The sequence below is a fragment of the Corylus avellana genome, chromosome ca1 (assembly GCF_901000735.1).
Source record: "Corylus avellana chromosome ca1, CavTom2PMs-1.0".
NCBI classification, from domain to species: domain Eukaryota; kingdom Viridiplantae; phylum Streptophyta; class Magnoliopsida; order Fagales; family Betulaceae; genus Corylus; species Corylus avellana.
Genome location: NC_081541.1, coordinates 23,002,170 through 23,020,996, shown reverse-complemented (window position 1 = coordinate 23,020,996; position 18,827 = coordinate 23,002,170). Strand labels below are relative to the sequence as shown.

Below are 18,827 nucleotides of genomic sequence, written 5' to 3'. Positions count from 1 at the left end.
TATATATATATTTTTTTTAAATCAGGTGGCAAGGTTAATATCTAGTCATCACCGATGATTTGGCTCTTATATCAGGTGTCAAAATTTTATAAGTCCATATGTTAGTGACGTGAATTTCCGTTAAATTTTCTAAAGGCAGATGAATGGAGGTACCATTTCCGTCTTTATGAAAACCACAGATACTTTATCTGATAAAAATCAAACCTTAGGAAGGAAAAAATAAAAAGTTTAAACCCTAAGGGGTATAAGGTATTTAATCCTTTTTTTTTTTCATCTAGTATGAATAGTGAATAAGTTAATTAGCCTATTCACTGTTCACACTATAAGCTTTAATTTGTTTATTATTTTTTGTCTCATTTTTTTTTTTTTACTTTCTCTCTCCTTCTCTTTCTTTCACACTTTCTTCCACTCAAAATAATATTTAAAAAAAAATAAAGAATAGAATAGAGAATATGTTGGAATGTGTATAGAAAGATGAGTAGTTAAAGTAAAAATTTGTACTTTTTTAGTAGCTATTTTTCTTACTTCTACTGAAGATGCTCTTAGTAGCTGTATTTATTTATATTATATATAAACTGTCAGGTTTAAATTTTGTAATAACTTTATATTATAAAATAGAAGTTCTGATATATTTTTACTAAGAAGTTTATGATGTTAATAAGAAAGCAAAAATTTATTCAAATATTTCACATAAAAAATGGGATATTTCTACTTGCAACTTTATCTTAAAAGCCGAGTTATTCAAATATTTCACATAAAAAATGAGTTTTTGTTTTAGTTGGAAAGCAGAAGCCCAATATTGAATGAACTGAAAATAGTTTGCAAAACAAACCCAAAATAATACGAGTTCAATGGGCCAAACTCAATAAACTGCATAGATTTTTGGAAAAATTCAAAATAAAAACTTATATGGGCTGCCAAACAATGTCAAATAAACTTCCTTGTTCGATTGTTTTATCTCTTTTATTTGGACCAGTGAGATGGGTAGGGCCTTGTACCACATCTATGCAGGCTTGCAAAGGCAACAGAATTTTAGGGTCGACCGGATCACCCTAAAGGGCTATGAGTAGTTCCCTCACCTTAGACCGGTTGGTTTGGGATGACTGAAAACATCCTAGGCCAATAGAAGTGGCTTGGCCACTCCTAACAATTATGAGGTGGTTTGTCCACCCATGAACCGGTTAGGGGTGGCTCTGATCACTCATTTTTTATTTTTTTATTTATAATTTTTTAATAATTTTAATTTTAAAATTTTTATTTAGATATATGAATACGAAGTGGATTTTCATGAAATTTTGGATCAAAGTTAGACGAAGGTATATCTCTATTTTTAACAATTATCGCGAGGGAAAAAAAAAAATTGTTAAACTATAAGGAAAAAAAAACAAGCATTTAATCTTTAAATTAAAGATAAAATGTTTATCTTTATTGTATTTGCTATTTTTAAAATGATATCAAATTTCTATTGAATACTGAAGTTTTAGATAGAAGGGACTCTCGGTTCTTTTATACTTTCAGCCAACCTCCCACAAACACAAACTTACAATCACACGAAGAAAACTTCCTCTAATCTCCTCTCCCTCCTCTTCGCGGCGCAAGCAAAGCAGAGTGCTTTCCAAGCAAGTGTTTCTCTATCCATAAACGCTCAAATTATGATGACACCAAACTAGATTTTCATAGACTGTTTTTTATTGATTGATTTATTTATTTTTCTCTCAAGAAATTCGAAGCTCTTGGCATTCTCGCCCGTCGTATTTTCTTGCTCGTATTGCTTCGCTGCCTGCGTCACAGCGCTTGGCATTGAGACACACAGGGGCCCTCGGTAGCCCCACGATTGGGGGCTCTGTTTCCGCCACTGTGATTCATGGAATGGGGTGCTTCTTTGCTTTCTAGTCCTTTTAGTTTTTAGGGTTTGGTTTTCGTATTACTTGGCATAATGGGTCTGGGTTCTTGCCCGGGAATAGCTTGGTTTTTCAGGGGATAGGTTTGTCGTTTTTGGAAACAAACAGTATTGACTGTGATGAGGGTCTTCTTGGTTTCTTCTTCCTGAATTGTGAAAGCCCATTGTAGACAAAAAATTGCTTCTTACTAGAAGCACTTTCTGACAAAAAGTTCCTCGAGATTATACAAAAGTTTCTTATTCATTTCATTGATTGGGGGGTTCTTATTGAATTGTTCTTGACCAAGTTCTTTGTTATTATCTCATGGTGTATAGTGTAAAGTGAGGCAAAGATAAGAAAGAGAAAAGAATAAAGAAAGCCTAATTTCAGTGTACAGGACTGATTTGAAGAATTAGGGTGTTTGGGAAATTGGATTGAGATTATGAGCTTTGGTATTGACTAATGTGAATTTAAAGTGACATCGGCTTATTATTTTTTTATTATAGAAAAATAGTCAAGAATATTGTGGTGGAATTGAAAAGTTTTAGACCAAAGACGAATTGGGGGTTCATTTAATATCGATTGATCATGATTGATACAAGTTATGGATAGAAGTGAGCCCGCTTTGATGCCAGAATGGTTGAAAAGCAGTGGAAGTGTCACTGGTGCTGGCAGCACAAACCACCAATTTTCATCATCTTCGTTGCACTCAGGTGATCTTCATTTGCTCACCTTTTTTTTTTTTTGATAAAATGTCGAATCTTGATTTTCTGTTGTTTAGTAGGAGAAGAAAAGTGAAATACTTGATCTATATCAAGGCTAAGAATGATGCAAAATCTTTTTTTAATGGAGCAATCTTTATTGCCTTAATTTGTTATGTTTTCTTGACTACTTATACTGAAAACTTTACATTTTCTTCGTTCTGGCAAAGAATGTTGGGAACGGAGGGTTAAGAAAAATAGGCATTCTAAATCAGTTTCATTTTGAATATGTCATTCTTTTTTGAAATAAATGTAATCTTGATTCAACTTCTCTTTTATTACGTTTTCAAATAGTCGAATACAAGCTAAGCTAAAATATATACCCTTCTGATATAGACGATCATCCCATATCGAAGCATGCGAAACATAGGTCATCCATGAGCAGTAATGATCTTGATATAAGTCGTCTATTTGCTTCAGATCAATCTACTTCCTCCTATTTTCGCCAGAGTTCTAGTAATAACGGTTCTGCCCGCTCACGGCCTTACAGTACTTTTGGTAGAAGCCACCGTGATAGGGATTGGGAGGACATCCATTCATACTGTGACAAGGACAAGTTGATTTTGGGTGACCACAGGCGGCCTGAATATGCTGATTCTCTTGGTAGCATCTTGCCCAATAGGTTTGAGAAGGATATGTTGCGGGGTTCACAGTCTATGATTACAGGAAAACATGGTGACACATGGCCCAGTAGAGTAGCTGTTGACTCAAATAGTACTAAAAAGAAACACAGCAATGATAACGGTCTGCTTGGTAGGGGTAGTGTTGTTAGCAGTACTACTAAAACTGCATTCGACCGGGACTTTCCCTCACTCATAGCTGAAGAACGAGAAGATGGTTCTGAAATAGGAAGAATCCCATCTTCTGGCATGAACACTGCCATTCAGAAATTGCGAATTGGCACTTCTTCCGCCATTGGTGGTGATGGCTGGAAATCGGTTCTAGTAGAGGTCCCTGTGATTGCTGGAAGCAATAGCACTGGTGCAGCATTGGCTCAGCAAACTATTTCTGCAAGCTCAACTTCTGGGTCTCCAAGCAGGGGGACTGGCCTCAATATGGCTGAAACATTGGCTCAGGGCCCTGCTCGTGCTCGTACACCTCCACAAGTAAGTTGGATTTCCTATTTTATTTGAGCATTGGTAGAACATTTATTCATGCTCATATAGTGTCCTGTGCTTCTTAATGTAGTTATCTGTAGCAACTCAAAGGCTTGAAGATCTGGCCATGAAGCAATCTAGGCAATTAATTCCCATGATGCCTTCCCTGCAAAAGCCCCTGGTAAGAGCTGTTGCTTCCCTTTGTATATATTGCAGTTTACCTTGTTTTATATAACTGTTTGAAGGTTTATATTGTATGATGCCGGTTTGGTATTGTTTCAGTATCAGAAGTTTCTATTCTTCAGTTCCCATAAATTTTTGTGATTAAATGACCTCGGTGGAGGATTTGCACTTGTCAGATATAGGATCAGGATCCTCTCCAATTCAATTCAATTTCATGTCAATAAAAGGTTCTTACTCCATCCTAATGAAGAAGTTCTTGTTCACGTTGATCTGTCTAGTGTGATATCTAGATTTTAGGTTTCTCTTTTCTTCAATTTCTACTACGAAATTTACCTGATACATGGTTTTGGTGGGTGGGGTCGTGTATCCGGGGTGTACTCTTAGAGATGGGCTCAAAGGGTCTTGCCTTGTTGAGGTTCCACGTCATTAAAAAATAAAATTTCTACTGCAAAATCCCAAATTTGGAATTGAATTAAAAGTTCCATTGCTTTCATACAGACAAAACAATAGAGTTTATTTTCTTTGGGTTTTCCAAATTTTGTATTTTAGATTTTCATATGCTGCAAAATCTGAAGTGCAAAAATTAAAAAGTAATGATTAGTTTTGAAAGTTTGAGAGATAGTTCCTCTGTGTGTTTGACCCTCAAGTCCTGAGGAGCATTGCCAACTCACCACTGTTGATAATTTCATGAACTCCACCAATACTCACTCTAATCCTCTCTTGTTTTAGTTTACGTTTTCTCTTCATGGATTTTTCTCCTTGGGCTGACTTCACTGCTGCGAAAAACTCCTATAAGTTTGGCACGAATACCATCTTGTAGTTTTAATGATGTATCCATTACAGGACTGTAGATTATTTGCTAATAGATCCTAACTATGAAAGCACACTCTCCAGATTTTAAGCTTGACTTGCCCTGTAATGAAAATGTTTAGGTCTATATAGTGCTAAACACAAACCACTTAGATTTTTGTGTTTAATGTTTACTCTAAAAAGTAGGCTCTTCTTGTTGGTCGCATTTTTTTTTTCTCGATAACTAAGTAATTCATTGAAAAGCGTAGAATGGCGCAACCCTAGTACACATGATGTATACAAAGAAAGGTCCCACTAAAGACAAAAAGTACATAAAGCCAAAAATTGAGGTATAGTAGAAAACTAGGACACATTAAAAGCGTCCGCCCAATGAAATAGAGTTTGGATAAACAACTTTTTGAGCTAATCCGGCGTCTTTTCTTGATCTTCAAAACATCTTGTATCCCGCTCTCTTAAAATAGTCCACATTAGACACAGTGAGGCTATTCTCCACACTTCCTTTATTGAACTATTACTTCTCTCACCACGCCAACAAGCTAACAAATTTGCCACCCTTCCATGCATTATCCATGTGATATCAAAAAGAGTAAATAACGCACTCCATAAAGCTCGTGGCACTTCACAATGAAGGAGGAGATGTTTGACAGATTCACCACTCCACTTACACATACAACACCATTCCACCACAATGATTCATTTCTTATGCAAGTTATTCAAAGTCAAAATTACTAAGAGTCGCCATCCACACAAAGAAACTTACTATCAGTGGAACTTTAACTTTTCATATACTCCTCCATGGGAAAGAGGTAACTACCTCCACATCTGTCCCTAAAGAAGAAAGCATTCGAAAAAAAGACCTCACCTCAAAAATCTTCCGTTTGGAAGGAGTTCACCACATGTCCCCCCACCCCCCCCACCCAAAGTCGACTACTGAAGGCATATAACTTTCCAAAAAAAGTCATCTCCACCTCTACCTCCCAATCTTGGACTGTTAGTACGAAAGGAACATTCCACTGTGTAACACCATTGGACAATTGCATATGATCCCTAACCCATGCCTCCTTATTACTTGCAATTCGAAATAATTCAGGGAAAACTTCCTTCAAAGACTGATCCTTGCACCAAGTATCATGCCATAACCATCTCCTACTCCAAATCTAATAAATCTCGAGAAAACTCTTTACCCTCTCCTAATATGTTTCCACACGCCAACTCCATAAGGGCCCTCCACCACCTTAGTACACCAATTGCCATTCATGTAGGGTTGGCAAAACGTGTAACCGGGTAGACACGATTACGACCCCGTTAAGACCCGCGACCCAATTACCCTAGACATGAACACGACCCGTGTACTAAACAGGTCACATGACTCTACACGACCTAACTCGTTAAAAAAAAACCTTAATGAAAAATGGAAAAAATAATGTAATATTAATAATAAATTAATAATAAATTAATAATATACCAATGCCATTGGCAGAGATGAGAGAGAGAGAGAGAGAGAGCCGAGAGGGAGAGAGGGAGAGAGGCGCTGGGGGGGCTGCTGCCTGCAAAGCTGCGATAGAGGGAGAGAGAGAGCCGACAGGGAGAGAGAGGCGCTGGGGGGGGGCTGCTGCTTGCGAAGTGCGAAGCTGCGATAGTGATTTAAAATTTCAGGGCTTATTTACTCTTTACAGTTTACTTTAATCTTTAGGTTTTTTTTTTTTTTTTAATCTAAATGGGTCTGGCGGGTCACCCGGCTGAGCCGTCGGGTAGACTTGCCAGACACGAAAGTAACTGTGTTATAATCGGGTAGACCCGATTAAGACCCGAACCCGGTAAGCCCAAACCCAATACCTATTAACTTCGTGTCGTGTTCGTGCCGGGTTCGCGGGTCGTGTCAAAATTGCCAGCCCTACATTCATGCACCCATACTTGACCTCTACAACCAACCTCCAATACATTTCTTTTTGTAGCATATCGCCATAACCGTTTACCCAATAAAGCTAGATTGAAATTACACACAAGTTCCGAATTCCCAAAGCACCTCCTTGCATAGGAGAGCAAATTTGAGACCATTTCACTAAGTGGAACTTAGGCGCCTCATTGAGACCACTGCATTGGAAATCTCGTTGTAGTTTCTCCAATCTGTTCACTACACTCACGGGAATAGGCAATAGAGACAGAAAATACGTAGGAAGGTTGGACAAAGTGCTTTTAATTAATGTGATCCTCCTGCCCTTTGATAAATACAGTCTCTTCCAATCCGCCAATTTCCTTTCCATCGTCTTGACAATATCATTCCAAATGGTGGTAGACTTGTAAGGTGCCCCAGGAAGACCCAAATATTTCGTAGGTAGTCTTGCCACCCTAAAATGAAAAATGCTCGCCAACCTATCAACACCCTCCGCCTCACCAATTGGAACAATCTCAAACTACGGCAAATTAATTTTTAACCCCGAGACTGTTTCAAAGCATAGAAAATGACAGCAAAAATTACGGTGTTAGTCTTCGTTTGCCCCACAAAATATCAATGTATTATTCGCAAACAACAAATGTGAGAGATTGAATCCAGGATTATTTCTTGTTCCCACCGAAAAACCAACAAGAAGGCTACTATCTTCTGTTGCCGCCATCATTCTAGTTAGCGCCTCAGTAACAATAACAAATAGGAATGGAGATAGCGGGTCCTCTTGTCGTATACCTTGAGTAATAAAGAAACCTGAGGGTTCTCTATTAATCAAAATTGAATATCGGACTGCAGAAATACAGAAAGCTATCCAATCTCTCCATTTCTCTCTGATCTCACTTCGTTGCAATAGGAATAGTAAAAAATCTCAATTCACGTGATCATACGCCTTTTCTAGATCTAACTTGCATAACAAACCGGGTACCCAAACGACTAAAAATACATTCATTAACTATCAAGACCGAATCCAAAATATGTCTTCCCTTAATGTCAGCATTTTGCGACTTTGATATAATCTTCTCTAACACAGTTTTCAATTGATTCAACACTTTAGTAATCAATTTGTACACAGCACCCACCAAACTTATAGATCAAAAGTCCTTTAGCTCTGCTGCCCCTTCTTTCTTAGGAATTAGCACTATAAATGTTGCATTCAGACTTTTTTGAAAACTCCCCTTGCTGTGGAATTCTTGGAAAGCAGCCATTATATCTTCTTTAATCACTCCCCAACATGTCTTCACAAAAGGTAAGGAAAAGCCATCAGGACCCGGTGACTTGTCTCCTTGTAACTCCTTAACTACCTCAAACACCTCACTCTCTTCAAAATCCCTTTCTAACCACAAGCCCTCCTCTCTTCCAATAGACTAAAAGGATAAATCATTGGGTATAGGCCTCCAACTACAACTCTTAGTAAACCAGTGTGTGAACTGAACAATATGTGCCTTGATATCTGTGGCATCCGAAGACAGAGAGCCATTGACAATTAAAGACTCAATGGCATTATTCCTTCTATTTGAGTTCGCCATCCTATGAAAAATTTTGTGTTCTTATCCCCCTCCCTCAACCACAAAGCCCGAGATTTCTGGCCCTAGCTCACTTCCTCACACAGCAACAATCTCTCCAACTCCTTAGACAACTCATCTTTGCTCCTCCTTTCCTCCTAATTCAACCCTCGACCTTCCCCAAGGACATTGAGCTCCCTAATACCATCCAATAACACCTTCTTCCTTTTCCTAACATTCTCAAAAACTTCATCATTCCATCGTCGCAGGTCACCTTTCTATTTGCATGCCAGCACATGACTGGAACTCCCAGGAAACTGATATGATTGCCACCAAATTTTTACCTAATCCACAAACTCCTCAGATTTCAACCACATATTCTCAAACTTGAAGTATCCTCCACTTTTATTCCCCACTCCACATTCAAGTAAAATGGGAAAGTGATCAGACAATAGATGAGGGAGTCTCCCTTGAACCACATCAAGAAACTTCTCTTCCCATCTAGGAGAGAACATAAATCTGTCAATTCTAGATCAACATTGGTTATTTGACCAAATGTATTGCCCACCCACCAAAGGAATGTCAATCAGACCTTGATCAAAAATGAGATTGTAGAATTCCCCCACAGGTGAGGAATACCGAGTAACACCTAACCTTTCACTTTGATACCTAATAGCATTACAGTCTCCCCCGATATACCAAGGCACTTCCCACAAACTCATGATGCCTACTAATACATCCCACAAGAGCTGCCTATCATGATCATCATTAGGACCATGCACGCCTACGAATGCCCATCCAAAGTTATCAATGACACTTCGGAAAGAAAATGCAAATTTTAAAATGCCCCACATAATGCCTTTGAAAGCTCCTTGTGACCCTAAATAACACCAATCCATATGTGCGCAACTCCACAAACTCCTAACTAGTTGCCTGGTAACAAGTTGCAATGTAGTTTCTTGTAAACACACAATATCTGCCTTCCACTCCCGTATGAGTCACTTAATCTTCATCCTTTTTTCCTCCAAGTTCTGCCCCCTCACATTCCAAGATAGAATCTTAGGCTTCATTAAACAACTGAGAGGCCCCTCCCTTTCCCATTAACCTTGATGGCATTCCCCTTCTTGCCATCATAATTTATAGAACAAGTCAGCCGCTGTAACTCGCTTTTGCCTTTGGATGTAGTTTTGTTTCTGCCACCGAAGGACTAGGAGTTTTCTTTCTATTATCTTCAATTGCTCTAAATAGATCCATCATCTGTTTCTCATGCCTGTTGAATGACAAACCCACTATAAGGAAAAAACCTTTCACTCTCTCCACCACCCATTCGCATGCCTCTACTTTATTCATTGTCACACCCTCCAACATGTCCCCTCGTTGTGCTTTCAACAGCTCTACCTCCAACACTTCTTCATTACTAAGCTGTACCATTTCCAATCCAGTATATTGCTTATCTCCAGCAGCTGAAGATGGGCTGAAACTATTCACATCAGCAATGATGTGTAATTGCTGATCTTCCAATAACACTATCGGCTCACTGTCCAAAGGTGTCCACCAACACCTGGGATATTCCACCACTAGCCCCTACAACTTCTCCTCCATACTCTCATTCCTTCTCTTCACCCCAGAATGAACAACATCCCCTATTGCCGTCTCTGCCTTATTATGGGTACAGAGCTCTAACCTGGTCATAACCTTGCTTCCTGCTGTAGCCTCCCTCGTGATAATTTTCTCACCCTGCTCGTCGGCCACTCTAAGTCTGACACAACCAGTGCTGATATCTCTTCCACCTCCGATTTTTCGTCCTCTCCCTCTACAAGCGGCTGAGCTCCCTCATTGGGCGTCCACTTCTGTCCTCTTGGCTTGTCGGTTGTGTCTGGCTCTTCTTGGTCGACTGGGAAGCTATTCGGCATTGACTTCGAGCTTCTGGGAACCAACTCGTGTCGTGGCAGAACGTCCTTGCTAGGAGACAGCTTCTGCCCACTGGCCTTATCTGTTCATCTGACGTGACTGGGTGGCTGGCCGGCGTCATCTCTGACCTTTCGGCCACCATCTCGCGACTCGGCATAGCCTCCTCACTAGGCGACTGCTGCTTCCCAATGGCCTTATCGTCCTTTTCAGGTCCACTTGAAGTGTCTGGATAGCTGTTCGGCGTGGTCTCCTGCTCACTGTCCTGGACATCAACGGCTGAATCATAAGCAGTACGGCCTGACCCACCGTTTCTAGTGTGTTTCACACGCCACCGAGGCTGTTTCCAACTTCTGCGGAAGTAAGTTTTCTTAAAAAATGGGTTGGGCTGCACACCGAAGGACCCATTAGTGAACTGCCCCACATGCGCCCCTGGCTTTGCCCATGGGTCGAGCCAATTATTATTCTCTTGGCCCACCTTTTGTCCAGACCCTTGAGACACCCGGCCCACGTCAATCTTCTCTAGACAACTGTTGATTCCTTCTTAAAGGCAATCAACATGTTTTGAATGGTGCTAACGTATAGTAATTCCCCATTAAATCTAGCAAGATCCACCACGGGCTTAATTCCAGTGAGTTTGTCTTCTGTTATGTCCTGAATTAACTCCGTCACCCCGTCCCCAGCATCGTGGTCACCAGCGAATTGATCACCTGTCAGAATGGTTTGCACAGTCGCCTGCGCTGGACACCTCCTCTCATCCCCTTGCATTTTGTCCACTACCACCACCACATATGATCCTTTGTCGTGGACTCCCATTGGTCCCTCCGTTATCTTCCCCAGCGGTTTCTCTACCAGCACCTTCTCCATCTGTGGACCCTTGATCAGCCCGCCCGCACATTGTTTTTCATAATACTGTTTCAGACCTGCAGTATTTGCACGCGACATTCTTGCCAACCCTTCCTTTTGTCTCCCTTCGGAACTATCACGAAGCTTCTCCGTCCACCCCCTCCATATTCTGATAACTCCATGAAACTACCATATCAATTACTTTTCTGCATCATGTAAACAATATTGCTGAATCGGAAAGTCCTCCAGTTCTCACGTGTCTTATCGCTTTGAGTCATGTAATCCATGAAAGAAGTAACCAGAACACTGTCAGCCAAGCCATAATCTCCGACTGAGAAACACCTCTACTTTTTTCCGCCAACCTAACACTCCTTCTCACATCTGACCAGAACTCAAACGCCTTAGTCTCCACATAAAAGAAACCCAGGTACCCCATTGCAGGAGCTCTTTTCCTGAACTCAAGGGCGAGATGTATCTCCTAGAAAATATTCATGTTTACGTTTTCAAAATGTTGGTGGCATTAGTAGCACAATGTTGGATTTTAAATTTTACATTGCCTTCAGACAATGACTTGTATGAGGTAAATAAACTAGGATATGTCTTAAAAAAAATTGAATAAGTGATTTTGTTTTCTAACTACAGAAGTTGAGAAACGTGGTTGCTTTACTAATCAAAGAAAAAAAAAAAAAAAAAAAAAGGTTACATTTTGATCAATGTTGTAGGTGCAGCAGCATGTGACGCTCATACACTTGCTTCTCTTAATACTACACAAATTTTAGTCTTTAAATTCTTTCTTGATGAGTTTTAATGCACCTATAATAAAATTCTGGTTTATCATCTCTTTTTCTTTCTTTATTTTAGTATTTTTTTTTTCATTTTTTCTTTGGTACATAGCATTTATAAAGTGGACTTTGTGATTTCTTGCTGTATTAATTGTTATACATTACAATGATTGGTTTCTAATGGCTATAAGATTGCCTATAGTTGATCACAGATTTTTCCTGAGTTATGAATTTGAATGTAATTGATTGGCAGTTGCTTTCATCTCATTGAGCTCGTTGTGAAAGTAAAAAAGAAGGAATTCAGTTACCTATTATAAAAAAAATAAAATAAAAAAAAAAAAAAAAAGAAAAGAATTCAGTTCATTTTGAATCGAATCCTTTATTTGGACAAAAAAAATGGATTCAATTCTGTGGTGTCTGTACGACAATGAATTCCATTTGAAATCGTCAAAACAAGCACCCTGAATCCTCACTCTCCATGGCTGGCTGCGACAAGGTCTGCGACCTCAAACACAACTGCTCACATGACTCCACACCCTTCTTTTTCCTCTTCTCAGACGCTTGCTTCAGCATTGTAGTCTTTTAGATGTATCTCTGCAGCACCAATGTCTCCTTCCTAGCCTTCTAGATATATTTTTCCTACAGAAAAATCTGACTGCATCCATTCATAGTGGCTACTAATGGCTAGCATTAAGATAAGCACGTTGGGGAATATCTAAATTTGCATGAAGGTGCAAGGGGTGAGGAAAATCTAGAGTTGCCCAAAGGTGACACAAGTGTTGCTTTTATTTTTTTAAACAACCCTCTAACCAACCATTCTCTCATTTTAATTGGCATCGGTCTACACCTAAATGCACTTTGTCGCACATTTTCTTTTTCTTAATTCTCGACTATTTATAAAAAAGGAATTTTATTTTGGGTCAAAAGAAGATTTTCTTAATAAAATTATAAATTTTCGAAATTACATGTATCTGGAATTCATTTCACAAAATCATACAACTCAGAAGGGTTGGTTTTTGAAAATATGTTGCTGGAATTCATTTCAAAATATGTTTCAAACAACAAAATTAATTTAATGATCTCTTTCTTCATTTTGTTCTGAACAATAGAATCTAGTTGAATCCTACCCATGATTTGGTTCCAAATGTATCCATTAGGCACCATCTATGAGATTTTCCAAGACATTGTTTATAGATGATTTCCAAATAGATCTATTCGATATCCTATATGCACCTTGATGCACCTGGCTACATCTGGTCCTGTGCTCAATCTAGTACAAATCAAAAAAAAAAAAAAAAAACCCATGTAAAATTTACTAATATTATATTGGGTATGATAGTCTAGTTGGTCAGTTTTGAGTTTTACTGCTGTGCCTTAAATCAATATAATTTTAGTAAATTTTAATAACTTGTCCAAAAACATGAAATTGAATATTGATATATAATGTCGAAGCTCTAAAGTGTGTTGGGTTTGGGGATGTATCCTGCTGACGTAACTTGGGCAGGTGGTTTTTGCTTGTAAACAGTTTGAGAGGTAATGGATGACACAAGTCTTACACTGAGGCATAAGCTTCATAGGTGTTGATCTGTAAGTCATATGTTATATCTTCCTATGTTTTACTTATCAAAAAAAAGAGAAAAAAAAGAAAAAAAGATGTTGATCTGTAAGTCAGAAGTCATAATGTTTAAAGTTAATGGCTCATAGATTTATCACCTTTTGATGGCGGTGGAACCGAAAATTGGGGTATGGCATTGTTTTATAATTTCTAAATACCAAATATTGTTGCTTCATTTTGATATGTTCATATAATTTGACCTGATTTGGAACATTTTTCAAGCGTGTCCAGCTATATGCTTGTTTTCTGGTTGCTTACAGGTACTGATATATTCTTTTTGATAAGTACATTTAATCTAATTGAAAAGCGCAGAGGGACTCAACCATAGTACACAGAAAATACAAGAGAATCTCCTATTCAGTAGAAAAAGAAGAATGAAGGTTCATAAAGTCTGAAAAATTAGAAAAAAAATAAAACTATTATGTGCTGCTTATTCAAACAATCAGAAGTATCGACTCAAAATTTGCTTTTGTGTTCCATGTTCTCTGGTTGTTTGCAGTTACTGATGTATTCTTTCTGCTGTTAGTTGACTGATTTTACACTTATTTCATTGGGTTTATGAATGAAAATTGTCATTACTTTTAATGTTTATCCTTTGGTTGATATGGAGAATGAAACACCAGTGGGGAAATGATTTTTCCATCAAATTATTTTAGCAAAAGCGAGAATATTATGGACTGCATTAAAATTTGTTATTCTTCTGAGGCCTTCAAGTTAGCATTTATTGGCGACATTCAGAATAGTTGGTAATTTTATTATAATCCCACCGGGGTCACTAAGAACACCCACCTCATGGTGAGGGACACGACACCATGGTGTCCTGGTCATGGGACACAGGCGAACATGGTCATTTTCCTCAAGGACAAGGGCACCATGAAGGCCTACCTTAACAAGGGGACATGATTCATAGGGAGCAAAGATTGGGCATGGTCAAGGGCAGAGGACATGAACCTCATGGTCATAGTGGTCAACATCACTGGTATTGGAGAGATATCTTCTTGTGCTGCCTTGTCAGGGGAGCATATATCACCACCTACTTAAGGATTATTAGCAAAAAATGTTCTATTTGCCGTCTACTGCTAGGAGTTTCTTATTTTGAAGTGAAAATGTAGCAAGGGTTAAATAGCTGAAAACAATATGCTGGTCATAATGAGAAAAACCTTGTAAAGGATTGTTTGCTGAAGTTTCTGGCCTGACACCATTCATTTTTAAATTGTTTAGATGAGGCTTGGTTGGCCTAAGGGACGTATCAGTTCTTTTTTCAGATTTGGATAGATAGCAAAATAGTTAGTCATAACAATATATGACTTGTTATTTTCTTTTTCACTTATCCTCCTGTTCCCCAAAACGAGAAAAATAGTCATAGCAATATATTACCAAAATAATTTAACAATATGAAAAGTTTATTGCTTTTAAATTCTGTAATGTACATGCAACAGGGTTAATATTCTAAAGCAGACATTTCTGCTTCTAACTATGGATAGATCCCTTGTGTTTATTTGATACATTAATGAAAAATTCGCTCATTTATGTTGGATTCTTTTTAGGTTCCCAGTCCTTCTGAGAAATCAAAACCAAAGATTGCTCAGCAGCAGCATACATTCTCATCTTCACACACTGTGAATTACACTTCACGTGGAGGGTCCACAAAATTTGATATTACAAAGGTATCTGTGGGCAATCTTTGTGTCCTCAATCCATCACGAGAATTGAAGTGTTTCTCTTCAACTGCTAATGGAAGCAGAGTGGTTAATAGCCCACCTGGTGTTGCTCCATCAGCTACTGTGTCTGTTCCCCCGAGGAACTTAAGCAGCAATTTAAGCCCTACCAGTGCTGACTGCAGGCTAACTGCTTTCCAGACAACTGTGGAGAAGAAACCATTATCTCAAGCCCAGAGCCGGAATGATTTCTTCAAAAAGCTTTCAAGGAAAAACTCTTTGACAAACCCCCCTTCTGCTGTTCCTGATACTGGCCGAGCAGTTTCTGTCTTAAAGAATTCTGATAAATTGGTCATAGAAACTGCTACTCCCACCTCTGTTAAACTTCAGAGTAGAGATGTCATTTCATCCGATAACTCTGTTGCAGGCTTGTTGTCTGAAAGTAGGGTTGAGATGAGCTGCAATGGATATCCACGTGATGTGTCTCAGAAATGTTTAAGCAACGGAGAAGAGCATTCAAGCCCTCATGTGATTCTTTATCCTGATGAGGAAGAGGCTGCATTTTTACGATCACTTGGATGGGACGAAAATGCTGGAGAGGATGAAGGCCTTACAGAGGAGGAGATCAGCGGTTTCTACATGGAGGTGACTGCTTCTCTAGAATTTGCTATTTCCTTTTCCTTTTTCCTGTACCTTTAGATTTCCATGTTCTAATTAATTCCTTTAAAAAAAATAAATAAATAAATAAAATAAAATAAAATAAAAAAATTAAGATGTAATATGTCTTCTAAATACGATATAAAATCTTTGTGCTTTTATTATGCAGAACATGAAATTGCAGCCGACATCAAAACTTCTGCAGGGAATGCAGCCAAAGATTTCACTGGCACCTTAACTCACAAGAATCTTGATTTGGAAAATGTCTGAGCACTGAGCAAAGCTAGGAAGTCTGGATGTGATTGCGAAGTTGGTTTACTTTCATTTTTCTTTTGGTTTTGATTGAAATTGAGAGAGTATCTGAGCCCAGCGGTTGTTAAATACGAGAAAGATCATGGGATGTCTGCTATTGCTGTTTTGCTGGAAGTTATTTGGAATAAGCTGCAAATGGTCCATTTTCTTGAGGAAAACTAGTGTATGTGCTCTGCCTGCTTTTAACTTAGGATTTTTTTTTTGAGTTTGAAGGTTGATAGAAGAGGTAGGAATAGGATTTGATATTGATCTGCTGCGATGTAAGATGCTGCTGAGGGAAATAGTATGAGAAATTAGGTTTTTCCTTGTAGATGTTGTGTGGGGGCTCAATTCAACAAATACCTTATGATTTCAATGGTGATATCAAAAAGAAAAAGAAGCAAGAATTTCAGTTCATTTTGGGATTTTTTCTTTCCCTTTAGGATTTTGTTTTTTTATGCTATAAATGCCATGTTTAATAGTTTATATCTTGAGGAGTAATGTCAGTATTCTTATATGGTGAAAAGCCCCATTGAGCTGCCATCTCCTTGTGCTTTATTTAAAATGCATTGTGGATGGTTTTTATGGCGTGGTAGATATTCGAGGGAGTGTGAGAAGTTGTAATATTGGTGTGCAGAGAAGTTTGGCAAAAGACAGAGCATCCCCTGGACAATATTCAGCGAAAATGCTTCATGAACATCCCCTTGGCAAACACCTAGTTGATTCTTGTGGAATTGGCTTTAGGGTTAATCCCAAGTGCTTAATTCCTGATGTGGCTGTGAAAATTACTATTTTGAATGCTATATGTATTTTCATTTGTTATTTCATTTAATAATAATTTTTACTGTCACGTTAAAAAATAAACACCGAAAAGTGAACATTAGGTTCTTCTGCCTACATGAAACGCACATACATACAAGCAAATGAAGGGCTTCAGCCTTTATGTATATTTTGTTTGTGCCTAATGGTGATTCTTGGTGATTCAGCCTTTATGCTGTGTCTTGAACAGTTTGGCAAAAGACAGAGCATCCCCTAGACAATATTTAGCGAAGATGCTTCATTAACATCCCCTTGGCAAACACCTAGTTGATTCTTGTGGAATTGGCTATAGGCTTAATCCCAAGTATCCCTCCCAAGTGCTTAATTCCTAATGTGGTGGTGAAAATTACTATTTTGGACGCTATATGTATTTTCATTTGTTATTTCGTCTAATGATAATTTTTACTGTCACGTCAAAGAATAAGTACTTGAAAGTGAACATTAGTTTCTTCCGTCTATATGAAACGCACATACGCACAAGCAAATCAAGGGCTTCAGCCTTTATGTATATTTTGTTTGTGCCTAATGGCGATTTTTGGTGAGCCTTTATGCTCTGTCTTGAATAGTTTGGCAAAAGACAGCATCCCCAAAACAATATTCAGCAAAGATGCTTCATGAACGTCCCCTTGGCAAACACCTAGTTGATTCTTGAGGAATTGGCTCCAGGGTTAATCTCAAGTATACTCCCAAGTGCTTAATTCTTGATGTGGCTGTGAAATTACTATTTTGGATGTTATATGTATTTTCATTTGTTATTTCATTGAATGATAATTTTCACTGTCACATCAAAGAATAAGCACTGGAAAGTGAACATTAGGTTCTTCTGTCTATATGAAACGCACATATGTACAAGCAAAGGTATATTTTGTTTGTGCCTAATGGTGATTCTTTGTGATTCAGCCTTTATGCTGTCTTGAACAGTTTGGCGAAAGATAGAGCATCCCTTTGACAATATTCAGCGAAGATGCTTCGTGAACATCCACTTGGCAAACACCTAGTTGATTCTTGTAGAATTGGCTCTAGGGTTAATCCCAAGTATACTCCTAAGTGCTTAATTCCTGATGTGGCTGTGAAAATTATTATTTTGGATGTTATATGCATTTTCATTTGTTATTCATCTAATGATAATTTTTATTGTCACGTCAAAGAATAAGCATTGGAAAGTTAACATTAGGTTCTTCCGCCTATAAGAAACACACATACATACAAGCAAATTAAACGCTTCAGCCTTTATGTATACTAGCACGTAACCAGCGCTATGCGCAGGATTCTTCATTATAATTTAATTTCAAAACTTAAATGCATCTTATCTTACTTTTCATTATAAGTTAAAATAGGTTTGTAAAAAAAATCTATTACGCATCTTTTAATAAAAATACATACTAAAGGTTATATAGTAGTACATTACTAAATATGTTTTTTTTTTTTTTTGTTTTTTTTTTTTTTTGAAGTGTACCAAACATGTACTTAATGAAAAGTATAAAAGAAACAAAAAATAGCAAGAATGAAACTTGAATTCTGATTATCAAAATATTAATAGAAAATTAGTAGGAAACTCTGATATTGTTGATGTAATGCTTATTATATTGTAATACAAATAAAACCCATAAAGTTCTAATCATTTCAGAAAATATAGAGTAAAATAAATAAAATTTTTTTTGTTAATGTTGGAGAGTGGAGAAAGAGAAAGGTGGAGAGAAAAAAGAGGAAATATGTTAATGTTGGAGACTGGAGAGAGAGAGACGTGGAAAAGGAGTAAAAGAATTGGAGAGAAAAAAGAGAGACGTTGAGAGAGTAAAAAAAAGGAGAAATAGACACAAATATATGAACCGGTTCAAGAGAGAGAGACGTGGAATGAGAGTGAATGAGTTGGAAAAAAAAAAGAGAGCGAGACGTTAAGAGAGAGGAAAAATGGAGAGATAGAGAGAACAAAAATATGAACCCGTTCAATTTATAAAAAATCGGTTTAGTATTTTAAAAAAAAATAGGTTCATGCCACATGTCGCGATTTGAAGGCACTTCAACATAAGGTTTCGGCTATTATATATGATATATGATATGATTTATATT

The 18,827-nt window shown here is 37.9% G+C and overlaps 1 protein-coding gene across 2 annotated transcripts; it reads left to right on the top strand.

Annotated features, from left to right (window-relative positions):
• Positions 1–1,489: 1,489 nt before the first annotated feature.
• LOC132189776 (uncharacterized) lies at positions 1,490–16,355 on the top strand. 2 transcript variants are annotated; one of them, XM_059604574.1, is made up of 5 exons: positions 1,490–2,593; positions 3,062–3,747; positions 3,830–3,919; positions 14,880–15,635; positions 15,817–16,355. In XM_059604574.1, exons 1-5 carry the CDS (start codon positions 2,485–2,487, stop codon positions 15,883–15,885), a joined length of 1,710 nt encoding a protein of 569 aa, XP_059460557.1. In that variant the 5' UTR covers positions 1,490–2,484; the 3' UTR covers positions 15,886–16,355. The 2 variants fall into 2 exon arrangements, with proteins under 2 accessions (XP_059460557.1, XP_059460550.1); XM_059604567.1 differs by having other exon boundaries at positions 2,978–3,747.
• Positions 16,356–18,827: the final 2,472 nt, after the last annotated feature.

Excerpts from the sequence above, each read along its gene's own strand:
- LOC132189776 (XM_059604567.1), top strand. The coding sequence starts at position 2,485 with ATGGATAGAAGTGAGCCCGCTTTGATGCCAGAATGGTTGAAAAGCAGT. Across the intron at positions 2,594-2,977 it reads ATCATCTTCGTTGCACTCAG|ACGATCATCCCATATCGAAG; the intron begins GTGATCTTCATT and ends CTTCTGATATAG. Across the intron at positions 3,920-14,879 it reads CTTCCCTGCAAAAGCCCCTG|GTTCCCAGTCCTTCTGAGAA; the intron begins GTAAGAGCTGTT and ends GATTCTTTTTAG.